The sequence below is a fragment of the Nelusetta ayraudi genome, unplaced genomic scaffold (assembly GCF_046127955.1).
Source record: "Nelusetta ayraudi isolate G7.1 ecotype Tasmania unplaced genomic scaffold, CSIRO-AGI_Nayr_v1 ptg000011l, whole genome shotgun sequence".
NCBI lineage: Eukaryota > Metazoa > Chordata > Actinopteri > Tetraodontiformes > Monacanthidae > Nelusetta > Nelusetta ayraudi.
In genome coordinates, this window is record NW_027466061.1 from 24681286 (window position 1) to 24698481 (window position 17196).

At 47.8% G+C, this 17196-nt stretch overlaps 1 protein-coding gene across 1 annotated transcript; it reads left to right on the forward strand.

Moving 5' to 3' along the window:
- Window positions 1–2781: 2781 nt before the first annotated feature.
- LOC142885531 (organic cation/carnitine transporter 2-like) lies at window positions 2782–13219 on the forward strand. The gene is made up of 13 exons (XM_076022090.1): window positions 2782–3095; window positions 4774–4956; window positions 6924–7027; window positions 7601–7755; window positions 7882–8053; window positions 8236–8374; window positions 8457–8569; window positions 10455–10669; window positions 10958–11140; window positions 11224–11359; window positions 11578–11709; window positions 12032–12270; window positions 12470–13219. Exons 1-11 carry the CDS (start codon window positions 2889–2891, stop codon window positions 11645–11647), a joined length of 1677 nt encoding a protein of 558 aa, XP_075878205.1. The 5' UTR covers window positions 2782–2888; the 3' UTR covers window positions 11648–11709; window positions 12032–12270; window positions 12470–13219.
- The last annotated feature ends 3977 nt before the right edge of the window (window positions 13220–17196 follow it).

A 17196-nucleotide genomic window follows, 5' to 3' on the forward strand; every position in this document is an offset into this window, starting at 1 on the left:
GCTGCGCGCGCACGCGCACACGCACGCACACACGCGCACACGCACACACACGCACACTTGCTCGCACGCACACAGTAAACGTGCCTACATGTGCAGAGAGAGTTTACTGCAGGTTCAGCAAACTCTCAACAGTTCAACTGGCTAAATATTGTCAGACGGTAACGAGAAAACACACATGGTTGTGGAGGAAAAACGTCTTTCTGTTGTGTTAATGACAAAGAAGTGAGAAGATTCAGATTTTTTGTTTTGTTTTCAGTGTCTCGGGACATCCCGCAGGAAGGGAAAATATCCTGCTGAGCCCATGATGTGACGGCCTCCCTTCCTCTGATTGGCCCTCCGCATTTAGCTCCCTTGAACGTGAGAAGTGACCTGCATTCAGGATGTCTGCCGTACATCTTCACCTGTCTGCAGTTGCTTCCCTGCGTCAACCACAAACAGTCAGTGTTTGCAGACAGAAACCGCTGAACAGGTTCTAACCAGCTGTCTTATCTGTCTCACCTCCTCACTTCACCACCTCACGCCTGTCTCGCCTCCTCACACCTCCTCACGCCTGTCTCACCTCCTCACACCTCCTCACTTCACCTCCTCACACAAACCTTATCCCCCCATACCTGTCTCACCTCCTCACACCTCCTGATATCAGCTCCTCATACCTGTCTCACCTCCTCACACCTCCTGATATCAGCTCCTCATACCTGCTGATATCAGCTCCTCATACCTGTCTCACCTCCTCACACCTCCTGATATCAGCTCCTCATACCTGTCTCACCTCCTCACACCTCCTGATATCAGCTCCTCATACCTGTCTCACCTCCTCACACCTCCTGATATCAGCTCCTCATACCTGTCTCACCTCCTCACACCTCTTGATATCAGCTCCTCATACCTGTCTCACCTCCTCATACCTCCTGATATCAGCTCCTCATACCTGTCTCACCTCCTCACACCTCCTGATATCAGCTCCTCATACCTGTCTCAGCTCCTCACACCTCCTGATATCAGCTCCTCATACCTGTCTCACCTCCTCACACCTCTTGATATCAGCTCCTCATACCTGTCTCACCTCCTCACACCTCTTGATATCAGCTCCTCATACCTGTCTCACCTCCTCACACCTCCTGATATCAGCTCCTCATACCTGTCTCACCTCCTCACACCTCCTGATATCAGCTCCTCATACCTGTCTCACCTCCTCACACCTCCTGACATCAGCTCCTCATACCTGTCTCACCTCCTCACACCTCCTGATATCAGCTCCTCATACCTGTCTCACCTCCTCACACCTCCTGATATCAGCTCCTCATACCTGTCTCACCTCCTCACACCTCCTGACATCAGCTCCTCATACCTGTCTCACCTCTTCACACCTCCTGATATCAGCTCCTCATACCTGTCTCACCTCCTGACATCAGCTCCTCATACCTGTCTCACCTCCTCACACCTCCTGATATCAGCTCCTCATACCTGTCTCACCTCCTCACACCTCCTGACATCAGCTCCTCATACCTGTCTCACCTCATCATATCAGTCTCACCTCCTCCCGCCTGTCTCACCTGTCTCACCTCCTTATTTCACCTCCTTACTTCACCTCCTCACGCCTGTCTCACCTGTCTCACCTCCTCACGCCTGTCTCACCTGCTCTCAATTCCACACTTCACCTCCTCACACCTGTCTCACCTCCTCACACCTCCTCACACAAACCTTATCCCCCCACACCTATCTCACCTCCTCACATCAGCTCCTCATACCTGTCTCACCCCATCACATCAGTCTCACCTCCTCACATGTCCTCACTTCACTGCCTCACACCTGTCTCACCTCACACAGGCCTCACCTCTTCACACTTCTTCACTTCATCCTTTCAAACCTGTCTCACTTCCACACACCTGTCTCACCTTCTCACACCTGTCTCACCCCCTCACACCTGTCTCACTTCCTCACACCAGCCTCACCTGTCTCACCTCCTTAAACCTGTCTCACCCCTCTCACCTGTCTCACCTCTCTCACCTCCCTAACACCTGTTTCACCTCCTCACACCTGTCTCACCTCCTCACGCCTGTCTCACCTGCTCTCAATTCCACACTTCACCTCCTCACGCATGTCTCACCTCCTCACACCTCCTCACTTCACCTCCTCACACAAACCTTATCCCCCCACACCTATCTCACCTCCTCATGCCTCCTCACATCAGCTCCTCATACCTGTCTCACCCCATCACAGCAGTCTCACCTCCTCACTTCACCGCCTCACACCTGTCTCACCTCACACAGGCCTCACCTCTTCACACTTCCTCACTTCATCCTCTCACACCTGTCTCACCTCCACACACCCATCGCACCTCCTCACACCTGTCTCACCCCCTCACACCTGTCTCACCTTCTCACACCTGTCTCACCTTCTCAAACCTGTCTCACTTCCTCACACCAGCCTCACCTGTCTCACCTCCTTAAACCTGTCTCACCCCTCTCACCAGTCTCACCTCCCTAACACCTGTTTCACCTCCTCACACCTTTCTCACCTCCTCTCACCTCCTCATTCACACTCTTTTCTGCACAGATGACCTCATATTGAGGTCATCTGAGTTCACCTCGGTGCCTCACTGCTGCAGGTGAGATGTCCAGCAGTGAGTCACTGCTCCAACCTGTTGAATATAAACAGTTAACTGTTCGCCGTTGCACTGTGCATGCTGAGGGGCGTGGTCAGCAGCAGCTGGAAGGAGTGAGGGTGTGTGTGGCCTTGGTTCAGTTCAGCCAGCAAGCAGGAAAGACGTGCTGAGCCAGAAGACGCCTCCCTCCCCCGTCCTCCCTCCCTCCAGAGAGACTCCCCTCCTGCTGGGTCTCTGCTGATTATCTCCACGCCGCCACCATCGCCGCCAGGACTCCGCCGCCATGCAGGATTACGACGAGCAGGTGGCCTTTCTGAGTGAGTGGGGCCGCTTCCAGCAGCTGGTCTTCTCCCTGCTCTGCCTCTGCATGCTGCCCAACGGAATTGTCTCCTTCTGCTCCGTCTTCCTGGCTGACACGCCCAAACATTATTGCTTGGTCCCGGAGGTCAACCTGACTCAGGAATGGCTCAAAGCCTCTATCCCCACACAGGTGAGCACCAGAAGGCTCCTCCCCTCCCACTTTAAAATCAGGCTGTTGTTGGCTTTTGAATCCATCCTGACCAGTCAGAGTGGAGAGAAAATGTTTTGTCCCTTGTTGTCTTGCTTCATTCATTAGTTACTTCTTTCACAAATTACTTATTTCCTTAAAAAGGGTTGTGGGTTCCATTTGGGCTTTTCTGTGCGGAGTTTGCATGTTCTCCTTGTGTCTGCGTGGGTTCTCTCCGGGTTCTAACTCCAAAAACATGCATACAGGGTAAAGTGGGAACTCTAAATTGTCCATAGGTGTGTGAGTGAGTGTGAATGGTTGTTTGTCTCTCTCTGGCCCTGCAATGAATAGGCAACTTATCTAGGGTAGCACCCTCCCTTTGCCCCATGGCAGCTGTGATAGGTTACAGCAGACTCCCGCAAACCTGAGTTCAGGAAGAAGCGGGTGTTGAAATTGGATGGATGGATGGATTGATGGATGGATGGATGGATGAGTTCAATATTTGTCTGCTCAAAAATGCCACACAAAGAGAATGTGGGTGACAGTGGGAGATGTGAGAGAGCCGAGTAGGCTTCGCAACTGGAGAACTGCAGACTGAATATCAGTCCGTGTCCAGTCCTTCCTCTCTGGTTACCTGGTCCCTTCACCATCTGGTCAGGTGGTCAGTCAGCCGTCACACATGCTGTGTCTCAATTCAGGTTCTGCACCCTTGAGACCGAGTGTCCTCCGTCTGAAGGAAGCGTTCTTAGACTTCCCAGCCTAGAAGGACGGACCAAACCCCGCCTCCCCGGTAACAACTCAGGACGGTCTAGCCTTCGGCGTATTTCCTCGTATCGTCACCGCCGTCCCCTCCTGCTGGCCAACCCCGGAAGTGACGTTTTTATAGTATCAAGCTAACCATTGGCTCGCCATCTAACGATGCCGTTGGATGATCAAATAAATAAAATCCTACGTTAAAAACTGGATACTTTATGTGAAACTTCAATATTTACATTTATATGTCGTGTCTTAACCAGTACATGCCGCTAATTTCAGCTGACTTCCCAGGATCCCACGATGCTTTGCAGCAGCACGCAAAGCATCATGGGATACACAAGTACGCGAAGGATAGTACCGGTGCATCCTTGGAATCAGCTAAAACGAGTGAGTAATTCCGAGTGCGCATTTTGAGCGTCCTAAGCACCCTCGGGAATTGGGACAAGCCTTCGCGCAGTGCAATGACGCAACTTCCTTTCAAAATGCGCACTTCAAGGACGCAGACCCTGAATTGAGACACAGCAAAAGTCTGTTTGTTGGTCGGTTGGTTCCACGTCTCTGCCACCAAGATGTAAATCCATCAGTACCTTCCGTTTTTGTCGAGAAAAACACAAATACTGAATTCCACGTTTTCTCATCTTGGGAATTTCTGACCTTTTTCAGTGTGTGTTGGTGCAGCATTTCTTAACTGGTGGGTCATGACACAGAAGTGGTTCACGGAGCTAGTAAAATGTTTTGCAGGACACATAATTCAATTCAATAATTTCGATCAATTATTGATTTGAATTTGGGTCGCGACTTCATGATAAGGAAAGAAAATGTTGGTCCTGAGACTCCACCAGTTGAGGATGGCTGTGTTAGTGGGTGTGACTGGGGGTATTCGGTCCAGGAAAATGTTCCCAGTTCCAGTTTGTGCCCCCAACAGGTGGTGAACGGCAGGGAAGTGCCGAGCAGCTGCAGCAGGTACCGGCTGGACCTGGTGAGGAACCTCTCAGCTCAGGGCCTGGTCCCTGGCAGGGACGTCAACCTGACGGATCTGCAGCAGGAGAGCTGCCTGGACGGCTGGAGCTACAGCAGAGACGTCTACCAGTCCACCCTAGTCACCCAGGTTAGCTACGACATCTTACCTCCTCCCACAGATAAACACCACAGATGAGTGATTACAGCAGTGCCCACTGACTCACAAACCAGGTTTCGCAACGTGAAGTGGAGACACGTCATCAAAGCGAGGTCAAATGAAGCCCTGGAGGAACCAGAGGTGCTCAGACCAGATCTTCTGGTTCTGAGCACCTGGAGTACTGAGTAGGGTTGGGTACCTTTCACCTTTGAATCGATACAATACTTTTTTCGATACCTAGGAATCGATACTCGGTACCAAACGATACCTATTTTGATACTTTTTTTTTAAGTTGAAAGACTAAGTCAAAACAAGTCAAAACTTCTTAATTTCAACAGTTCGTTATTAATAACAGATTTATTTTTACTTCATATTAATCACACAAATCGCTCATTTAATTCATGCATTAATAATTTACCTGAACCATGGAGTCTCCACAGTAGAAAAGGGCAACATACCCTTCACAACAAACGCAGTGAGCGCTCTGTGGCACTCTACTTTTTCCATCTGAGGGAGAGCTGCCTTCTTGGCCACAGTGAATGGCGTCTCTGACTGTTTGCCTGTCCCGTTACGGTGACCTAGAAATGGAAGCAGGAGTCATAGTGTTGAAAAGTATGAATTAAGATGACCCCAGTTTGTCATAATGAACAACACAAGAGCTGGTGAAAATGTATTACAACATTTACAGTTATGTTTAGCTCCTCTTTCTAAACGGGGCTCCTAGCAGCTAAGCTAAAACTAAAGCTAAGCTATCCCAGCCAGCAGCTTAGCTTAGCATAACTACAGTAGCCCCGTTTGGAATGAACTACTAGCCATGGTAAGTGGTAACTATCTAACAAAGAGAATGCTCACGTTAGCAAATTAAATAATGTTAGTTACCTGACGATGTTGAAGCACAAACACTTGCAGAGTCGTCCTCAGTTGAAGACTGAGAGGAGGCGGGGTTCAACCTCAAACTATCAAACACTTCACAGTCTTCTGCGTTTAAATATATATTGTGCTTGATGAGGTGCTTCCTATAATTTGAAGTGTCTCCTTTGGGAGCTCTCTTAATGCTGTCGCAAAGGTTGCAACGAGCGCTGTCTCGATCTATGCTGGTGAAATATAGCCACACTTTCGAACGCTTACGGCTGGCCATGCTGTCTTGAGTTTTCTTGCCCATCGGTGCAGCGTAATGGTGCGTTCAAGAGCTCCTCGTAATTTACGCATGCTCTGTGAATGTACGTTCAAAGGTATCGAAACGTGGTATCGTTCGTTTTCAAGTGAATCGATACCGGTTAGTACCGACCTGGCTCAGTCGATACCCCCAAAAATACCGATTTCGATACTCAAGCCTAGTACTGAGTATCTCACATTAATCCCACAGAAAGGGAAGGTGGAATGGGAGGGGGAGAAGGAGGGGGAGCAGAAGGAGGCGGAGGAGGAACGGAATAGTGTTTGAATTCTGCACGGAAGAAAAAAAAATCCAAGTCTAGATTTGAACGGCTGATTAGCTTCAGTTGCTACATGTCACTTCCTCATTTCTGCTTCCTGCATTTTTTTTCTTCTTCTGCACTCTCTGTCACCTGAAGCTGACATGTCCAGGCAGTGTTACCAACTCATAGCCACTTTATTCGCTACATCTAGCCAGTCTTCAGTGGATTATAGCCACTTCTTTTTTGCTTCTTTTTTTTCATGAAAAGCAACGAATTGAGTGACTTTTTTTGCTGCTTTTGGGAACTTTTGGCAACTCAGATGTAAAAGCCACAACCTCTTTATTCAGTCTGGGCGTGAATCTGACATGTGTGAAACAGGAAGAAAAAGAAACGACAACAAAGTGACTGTAGACTGGTTTCATGTTTCCAATATTGTGGTTCAAATGGTGACTTTCTACCAAACCTGAGAGAAAAGAAATGTGAAGAAATAATGGAAAAGTGTTCAGCAGTGTGTTAAGGTCTGTTGTTGTGTGACACCTGCAGTTCGACCTGGTGTGTAGCGACCAGTGGAAGCAGCCCTTCACCTCCACTGTTTTCCTCCTCGGGGTTCTCCTTGGGTCCTTCTTCTCAGGACAGGTCTCCGACAGGTACTGCACTGACTCCACTCTGTATCTTAGTCCACAGAACCTTTAAGGAGTTCCATAGAAGAAGGAGCAGAACAGGTTTTTTTCAGGAGCCGAAGGTGGGGGGTATAAGATGAAGAGTCAATTGGTTTTTGAGGATCTGACCTGTACAAAAACAATGTTTTTTGTGTAGTTTACGGTTGCTCGAATCACTCTAACCTATCTAACTGCCTTTCATCTGAACTTGCACCTCCTCCACTGTCCGCACATTATCAAAAGCAGGGCTTAAGGGCCAGGAGAGAAGACAATGTGTCTCCACCTGCTGCTATAAATTTTTGCCTCCTTGGAACTGTTTTTTTTTCCTTTCAGACTCCAAGCAGATTGTGACATTATTTGCATATTTGTGTAGGTGGAGCAGCAGGAACAGCCCGTGGCTCCTGGGTTTGGAGGAGGTCCTGGGCCTGGAAGGAGGTCATGAGCCTGGAGGAGGTTCTAGGCCTGAAGGAGCCGGAGAATCTGCCTGAATTCCAGCCTCTCTGACCTGAAGACAAGCGGCTCCCCAGAGATGACCTTTGACCTTCTACTGTGGTTTTGCAGGTTTGGACGGAAGCCCGTTCTGTTTGGAGCCGTGGCCCTGCAGGGCTTCTCCAGCCTGGCCCAGATCTTCAGCCCCTCCTGGACTGTCTTTGTTGTCCTCTTCTTCATCACCGGAGTGGGCCGGGTTTCCAGCTACGTGTCGGGTTTCATCCTGGGTAGGTGTGAACACCTGCACCTCCTGTACAGACGACAGTCTGTCCATCTGTCCATCAGTCTATCTGTCTGAGGCTGCGGTTTTTTGATTATTTTTTTTTTGTCTCTTCACTTAAAAAAAAAAAAAGGTGCTGAGATCTTGACTCACAAGGTCCGAGTGATCTTCTCGTCTCTGGGCGTCTGCCTGAGCTTCTCTGCTGGCTACATGCTGCTGCCGCTCATAGCCTACTTCCTGCGAGACTGGAGGTCTCTGCTGCTGGCCATCTGCCTGTTCAGCCTGCTCTACCTGCCCCTCTGGTGGTAAAACACTCAACCTTCAACATCAACTTCCTCTAGCCTCCGGGTGAAAGACTCTTCACCTCCTCGCATTATATGACTTCTGCAAGTTCATTTTGTGCCCTTTTCAACTGATGTGTGGAAAGGCTGTGTGTTCCGTAGCTGCTCTGTTGTCTCTGAAGTGTGGTTCTTATGGGTGGAGGCAGGCAGATCCCGGAGTCTCCTCGTTGGCTCCTCTCCCGGGGCCGGGCGGCCGAGGCCGAGACCATCCTGAGAAAAGCTGCCAGGATGAACGGGGTCCAGGTTCCTCAGAGCATCTTCCAGGGGGTCCAGGCGAGTGGGGCAGTGCACTGACGGTGGCTGACGAGGAAGAGAAGTTCCCTCAACGGTATGAGCAGAGGTTTTTGTTTTTCTCCTGCAGGATGAGGGGAAGGAGGAGCAGGAGGAGCAGAAGCATCCTGAGGATAAGCATCACCACATCCTGCACCTGGTGAAGACCAGCAACATCAGGAACATCACACTGATCGTCTGCCTGGTGTGGTGAGCGTCCCCTACTGACCTGAGTGAGCAGCTCTGAACATCTCGGGCTGCTGTCTTTGTTTGGACTGCTGTGTTTTTTGTTTGTTTGTTTGTTTGTTTGTTTGTTTGTTGTTGTTGTTGTTGTTGTTGTTGTTGTTGTTGTTGTTGTTGTTGTTGTTGTTGTTGTTGTTGTTGTTGTTGGTGGTGGTGGTGGTGGTGGTGGTGGTGTGTGTGTGTGTGTGTGTGTGTGTGTGTGTCTGTCCAGTATTGAGTATAAATATATAATAATACTACAATTATCAGACAGAGAAAACCGTAATCATATTAATAGAAATAAGAAAATTGTAAAGAAGGGGGACAATAAAAAGAAGTTAAGAAAAATAAACAATGTAGCAATGTAGTATTGATTTGTAATTACTTTTCAAAACTAATAGAATAGAATAATAGTCACAGTACTCTTAATAACTATATAATCATATAAATAATAACAAGGATAGATTGTTTCTTGCCCTTCACCAACTGGCAGAGAATCAAGGCACTTCCTGTTTGAGTAGCTCCACTTCTTCCTCTGTAGCCCTAACAAAGCAGTACAGCCTGACGGGAAGGTGGAATGGGAGGGGGAGAAGGAGGGGGAGCAGAAGGAGGTGGAGGAGGAACGGAATAGTGTTTGAATTCTGCACGGAAGAAAAAAAAAATTCAAGTCTAGATTTGAACGTCTGATCAGCTTCAGTTGCTACATGTCACTTCCTCATTTCTGCTTCCTGCATTTTTTTCTTCTTCTGCACTTTCTTCTTTCTTCTCATGTCCAGGCAGTGTTTGTCACAGTACTTTTCCATTCAGCATGCCAGCCACTCCCGCCTCATCAGCCACTCCACTCACCTGTGCTCACAGCTGCTCTTCATCTGCAATCAGCTCAGTATATATGCTCCTGCGCCACACCCATTCTTTGCCAGATTGTTCTTTGTCCCCATGCAAGACCTTCCGGTGGTTCCCTGCCTGATCACCCGTTGTCGACCGAGCCTGTCCCTGACCCGATCCAGCTTGGAGCTTGGATTTCCCTGGTGTTCTGACCTGCCCGCTTCCGCTCTTGGTAATCCGCCTCCTGCCTTCTCGGTTCCGACCCCGTTTTTCCCTGACGTCCTGCCCCCCAGCAACCCGACCAGCCTTCAGTCCCCGACCTGTCTCGACCGCCAGCTCCCCGGCAACCCGACCAGCCTTCTGCCCCCGACCACATCTACAGCCTCTGCGTCTCTGGTGTCTGTCTGCCTGTTCCCTGGCCCTTGTTGGTTCGGGCCTGCTCCTGATCCAACACCTACCCCCTCATTGCAATTTCTACTACGCTGTTTGTGCTGCATTTGGGTTCACACCACGCCCTGTTTCAGTGTTACCAACTCATAGCCACTTTATTCGCTACATCTAGCCAGTCTTCAGTGGATTATAGCCACTTCTTTTTTGCTTTTTTTTTTCATGCTTTTGGGAACTTTTGGCAACTCAGATGTAAAAGCCACAACCTCTTTATTCAGTCTGGGCGTGAATCTGACATGTGTGAAACAGGAAGAAAAAGAAACGACAACAAAGTGACTGTAGACTGGTTTCATGTTTCCAATATTGTGGTTCAAATGGTGACTTTGTTTTTCTCTACTCTTCTCTACTATGGTTCTGGTTCCTCATGTGCTACTTTGACTGTTCACTAGTTGTTATCGTCGCCTCCTAGTCAACCATTAATTCATTGCTCTGCTAGAGTGTCTCTCAGTGGAAGTTCATTTGTAGTTCCGAACATCTTCAACAATTATTTGTCCCTCCCTCCATGTTATTCCTCATTCAGCTCTACAGTTTAAGACTGATTAAGTAAATTAGGTGATGACATCATTGGGTGACTCCTTACCCCAACCCCACCCCCACTCAGGTTCACCCTCCGGACCGGCTACTATGGCCTGTCCTTCAATACCTCGCAGCTCCACGCCGACCCCTACATCAGCTGCTTCATGTCAGCGGCGGTGGAGATCCCGGCCAACGTGCTCATGTGGCTGACGCTGCGCTACCTGCGGCGCCGGCTCACCGTCATTGTCATCCTGGTGCTGGCGGCAGCAGCACTGTTCCTCATCCAGCTGGTACCTCAAGGTGAGACTCCTGGTTGCACGTGTTGTCCTGTGCCTCCTCCGGGGCCATGTTGCTAGTCTGGTATCCAGTTCTTACTATATAATTAATCATTATTATATAGTTACTGTTTAATTATTATCAGTAACTATATAACTAATAATACATCCATGGCGCCTCCCACACCCTCACTCCTTCCCCCAAGCCTCCCCTCTCTAGTGCCAGCTAGTGGTGCCCTGTGTTAACTACAGGTGGCTGATACTATTCTTCCTGACTTCCGGCTTCTTCTTCCTCTCCTCTTCCTCCTACCAGGCCTCCCCTCCCTGGCTGTGGCTCTAGAGATGCTGGGGAAGTTTGCCGTTACCGCTGGCTCCTCCCTGATGTACGTCTACACCTCAGAGCTCTACCCCACCGTGCTGAGGAACACGGGCACGGGCGCATGCAGCATCCTGTCCCGGATGGGCAGCAGCTTGGCCCCCTTCCTCTTCAAACTGAGTCAGTGCTTCTCCCCTCCTCCGCTTCCTGTTTGCTGCGGTTTCATCCGTCCTCATGACATCCTTCCTTTTCCTCTCCTCCAGGTTCCTACTTCCACTACCTGCCCTACATCATGCTGGGCGTGCTGGCAGTGGGCTCCGCCCTTTGCGCGCTCTTCCTGCCGGAGACCTTCAGGAAGCCTCTACCTCAGACCATTGAGGAGATGCCAAAGAGGAAAGGGTGGGTTGTCCAGAGATTTTAGTTAGTAATTTTATTGCACATGTTTAAAACACTGAAATAGAATCAAGGTAGATCAAACATAACAACATCAGCAGCAGAAAGAACAAAAAAAACAAATCCTCCGTTCCTGAGGGGATCTTCAGCCCTCCAGCCTAATGCCCTCTGCATCAGTGAACATGGCAACTGTGTGTGTGTGTGTGTGTATGTTGTGCTGACAGGTTCAAGTTCCTGTCCAGGTCCCGGGAGGAGCATCCAGCAGCCACCATGCTCTCAGAGAGTTCGCTATGACCTTCAGCCTGAAGGTCATCAGACCCTCCTCACCTTCAATCCAGGTGTCCTCAACCTTTTAGGTAAGTTCAATTAAAAAAAAAAAAACGTAAACTTTAACTGGATTGTTTGCAGTGTTTTGAAAAAACTGAGAAGGGTTGTGCGCCCATTGAGCCCCCTACTGGAGTCCATAGGTACTGCTGTCCTCAGCCCTCCGCAGTCGTTCATTTACTTGCAGTCAGGGCGGCTGATGGCAGGGTCACCTGCACCAGCCACCTGTTCATCACGTGTTCTTTTCTGAGAAACCGTGAGGAAACCTGGTGTGCATGTGGTTGGTCAGTGGGAGGAGCCAGAGCGTCTGAAACCCCTCTCACTCAGCCTAAGTCAGGCTTTTTATCCACTCAGAGCATCCAGTGGGGACGAAGCTCACTCAGGTGTGCGAAGCGCAGCAGCAGCAGGTGAGGCGGAGACTCTGACCGTCAGTGCACTTTGCCAGGTGCTGCCCTCTGCTGGACTCAATTGGTACTTTGATCATTATGTCCCACAATTGGAAGCCGGGAAGTCTTTCAAAAACATGCAGTCTCGACAAAAACAGTTCTTGTGATTTTATTAGAAACATCGTGTTGGCACCAAACTCAAAAGTTGTAAAGCCGAAGAGTAACATCTATTTCAAACTCTCGCACTGAGACGTAACACAATACAAGTGACACACAATTCCTGGTGTCCGAGACAATGATTGCCAGGTGATGTTTCAATGACAGTCAGCAATTTGAGTCATCAGCACTTGAAGCGACGTCAATATGAATGTGGCGTCTATGAATAATGCTTTGAATGTGAGCAAAGTTATAATCATTATTATTATTATTAATAATAATGTCATCATCGTTTTAGGAAATGGGACACAAAGCTGCTTAGCTTCTCCTTCATCAAACTTAATAATAAATCTTTCATAATAAACCAACCAGTGAAACACAAGCAGAGTCATCAGATGGTCCACTCTTCTTGTTCTTTTTCTCCTTCTTCTTGACAGATATTTTTCAGCAGACATCATCAGGTCTCCTCAACGTCTTCAGAGCACCCGGCAGCAGACAATCATTAATGCCAGTCTACTGTTCATGTGCTCCACCTTTGCTCGCTGTTCTTGTGCTCCTCCACTGTCAAACATTCACACCATCAGTTTTTGTAATTATTGATAAGGATTGCAACTCGCTGACCCTCTAGAGGAAAACACCATATCCTTATCTTTCCTCTATTGAGCCTGGATGTCCTAACCGAGAGAGCCGACGAGGGGTGGTCTGGCTCCTCCTCCACACTGTTCCTCCTCCTCAGCTGAGGACGTCCGTCTCCCTGGAGAAGAGACATAAACAGCAGTAACAGCTGCGAAGGTCCTAAAACAGTGGCTCATCAGTCACTTCCCCCCCCAGCCAATCAGCTTCCTCTGGGCAAAAGGAGGCAGAGCTCACCATGGAAAGTCTCAGGCTGGATAAACCGTCCATAACAAATGTGATTGCTCCCTTTTGGTGTCAGATCCATTCAATGAATCACCTGTTTTCCAAACACTAAGCACATTAAAAAAAATTATGTTCAATTATCATCATCTTGGTCGTATTAATTGAATAAATTATTATTGTATTATATTATGAATTACAAACAGCATTATCTCCAATTAACTGGCTCCAGTGGCTTTCAACAGCCAAGCAGTAAAATCTTTGCTAATTTACTGTAGCCACATGAATGAATGAATGAATGAATGAATGGATGAATGAGTGAGTGGATGAATGGATATGTGGATGGCCGGCGGTCACCATGGAAACGGTTGCAGTGGTCCACTGGTTCTCAGCGGTCCTCAGGTCGCAGCAAGGCAGGATGTGCAGTAGCCGTTTCCTGTGCAACCGACAGACGGAGACCAAGCTCCTCTGAGTTACGAGCTTCAGCGCCGCCACTGAGGAGGAGGAGCAGGAAGAGGAGGGGTCGGTGGCATTCGTTTTTTGTATAGAAGCAAGTTGGGCTGAGTCCAAGAAAGTCTTGCCCCCTAGTGGTGTGGCTGGAGATGTGTGGAACACACTATCCTGAAGGTTTCACATATGGATGTATTATAAGATATAAGAACTGGATACTGGTAGAGATGGATTGATACCAGTTTTTGATTTCCGCTACCACTACCGATACTTTACTTTCAATATCTACCGATACTGATACCGATACCGACCTCCTAAACTTCTTTGGAAATACCTTATTTGCATGGATACATTTGATCAAGATAACCTTATGATAACCATATCAAAAGCATCATCCTAATAAATCTAGTTATATATATATATATATATATATATATGTATATATATATATATATATATACATGAACAGCAGCCAGACTATACAAGTCAGCAGAGCGGTATTAATGTCGGCGTTGTGGACTTACTTCAAGCTTAACAAAGCTAAAAGCAAAACAGGAGACGGCAATTTGAGAAACAAACATGTCTCAAGGGGTGGCAGCACTGGAAACTTTTACACCACAAGCTTGATGAAGCATTTGCGGAAGGTAGTGTTGTCAACTTTCCTTCAGAAAAATAAAGGAGGCCTCCTGCAGTGCTTGAGGTCATGACCATCACCGGCCAGTGGCTTGCCGGTAGTGGTAAATCATAACTTAAAATAGGGTTTCAAAAAAGTATATGGTTCACAAAGTTTGAACTGCTTTGTTACCAATAGACATTAGTACGGAAGCGCATTTCTGCCATCCTAGAAAAAAATAGTTTTCACTTTATAACGTGATACTTTCAAAAAATAACGTCATAGTTTCACGTTTTTATGTGATCATTTTCACGTTATAATGTGACACTGAGGGGACATTCATAAACGCTTAAAGAGCTAAAAGTAGCTTAATGACTGAAAACAGCAATCGATCATCACTATATTTATCTTTGACATCTGTAGTCGTGCCTAGCTTGCATTTTAAATTCCTGTATTGCCCACGTGAAATTTGGTGATAGTTGATCGTTGCTCACGTGACACGTGCAGCAGCCGCTCTCGGCTGTCTTTACGGCATGTCCTGCAGTGAAGCCAGAGGTGTCGTGAATGGCTGCGGGTTTGGATGGGAAAGTTACTTCTGTACATTCCGATATCCAATACTGTAATTTCATCCAGTATCGGACCAATACCGATAACCAGTGTTGGATCGGCGCATCTCTAGATACTGGACTGTCATTATGGCAAGACAGCCAGTTTTTTCCCAGTGGCCACTCGAGGTACTGCAGCAAACAAATTCCATGGGGCCCAAAAAGCATTTTCCCCCATTAAACCGCAACACAAAAATAACCGCTTCTAAATCGGCCGACAGGGCGACCTTTGACCTGAAACGTGGTTCAAAACAAATATTTCCATTGTAGATCTTTCAGTCAGGGTCTTTAAGTCTTTCAACAAAAATTATAAAAAGTATTATATTCCCAGTGTGAGGTCACAGCATTCACGTGCTGCTGTGTCTCCTTTCCTTCTGATTGGCTGGTGTGTCTTCATGTATCATGGGAGTTCCATAGGCATGGTGTGAAGTGTGCATATTCTATGGGAGCCACATCACGTAGAACCCAAACAATTTTATTGGTGTCTGTGCTTGCTGAGCAAATACATGTAAATGAATGGGAGCCATTTTGGATACTGGGGGTCTTGGTTTCACAGCACCTGACAACTCATTATGTGCTGTTAGAGGGACGACGCTGTGATGGTTGTGTAACAATTGGCTCAAACTGTGTGTATGGGGGCGTGGGGTGTGTTTGGTGGGTGGGGTCATTGTACTGAATGTGGGGTCAGCTGACACAGCAAGGACTCGGAGGACCAACCGCGGTGTGACAGACGTGCTGAGGGTTCACCATCCTGCAGATGTTTCTTCTCTGGGATGAAAGATCCAGCGGTGCTCAGGCCCCAGCAGTCAGCCACCTGGAAGTGATTTCATTTGAGGGGCCAGGGGAATGCGGGGCCACCTGCTGGCAACACGTGCACATGTGCACACATAGTGTAGTAGTGGCCACAGTGACCAGGATGGAAGTGGGCAAAAGTTGAGGCTGCAGGCAGCGACGAGCCAGTGCAGGTGCTGGATGTGGTCTGTGTGCAAAGCATTACCCGTGGTTTTCCACTAGAAGGGGCGTGTCCACGGCCTGCAGTGAAAGAGGGAACACAGGTTACAACAGCAGTAATTCATGGTGGAACTGGAACTGGACAGTTTTTTTGTTTTTTTTTTTGTAATGGGAGGAATGTGGAATCCATCCTGCAGTTGTCCCACAAGCATGACAGGATGTTGTGTTGTGACCCTGTGACTTTGAGTTTGAAGGCTGCTGCACAGGTCAATCATGACCAGCACCAGAACGCACCTAGTTGCAGACTTGGGGAAAGTATTAAGATTCTGTACTTAAGTAAAAGTACTAATTCAACTCCTTTATTCAAGTAAAAGTTAAAAAGTTCAGGTTCAAGTAAAAAGTAAAAATTTATTTTTTAATTATTAATGAAACTATGGTCTGGTCTGAACTAGCTCCCTCTAAGGATGAAGGTTGTGCCACAAGCAGAGAGGAAGTGAGAGTTAGGAAGGACAGGAAGTGAAGCATCGACCGGTTGACTTGTTGGTCACGTGTTGAGATTGTGCTCGTTGTCTTCCAGAGACAAGAACTGGCCTGATACATTGTGCCTCCAGGCTGTGTTTATAAGAAAATAAAGACTTGTCGGGAGGAGAACCTCCTCCATCTTCTGTGGAGAAGTTCTCTCTCTCTGGGAATGCTGATCTGCTGCGGCTGCCTTTTACTGCCGCCCCTGACCAGTGACCTGAGTTCAAGGTTCGAGAGCCAACTCTGTTTTTATACTGATTAAACAGTGATAATGATGATCTGGATCTCCTCTGGAGAGAGTCAGCACTTCCTGGAGCAGACAGACTCAGCCACTGTTACACTCTTGATTGTTTTCTGCACGCATGGAATTCAGTCTTTAAGGTGGCGCAGGGCAGTCACATGATCACCGTCACTGGGTTCGAGTAAATCATTTAAGCTCATTATCCCCTCATGAGAAGCTTGTTGTGGACTGACGCTGTTTCCATCAACAACGGCCTGTTTGTTCAACTAAATGCTCCCCCCCGTCTGAAGATCAGAGGAGCTCTGCCGTCCAGGTGAAGTCGGTCACCACCAGACCACAAGCAGAGAAGGCAGCAGAGCAAGACTGAAGGTCCGTTTCAGAAACACCTTCTGCAAAAAAAGAAGCAACGAAGATTCTTCACAGTTTTTTCCATTGAGAGATTTCATTTCATTTTACCAAAGTTTCTCCAAAGTTTCTTCCATTGATTTTTTATGATCATTATTATTATTTGACTGTAAGTAAAGGGGTGAAGTTGCTGCAGGCTGCAGGATAAACCATCAGCAGGTTTCAGTCAGCTGGCTCAGCACTGTTTTCTCATGATCATTAACAAACTCTTCAAAAGTTGACAGCAAACATTTTTTTTTTTGAACTGAACTCTTTATTTGAATCATCCCCTCCCCCACAACCACCCACACCCCACAATCCCCCCCAGCTTTAAAAAATAGACCAATAGGAGTCAA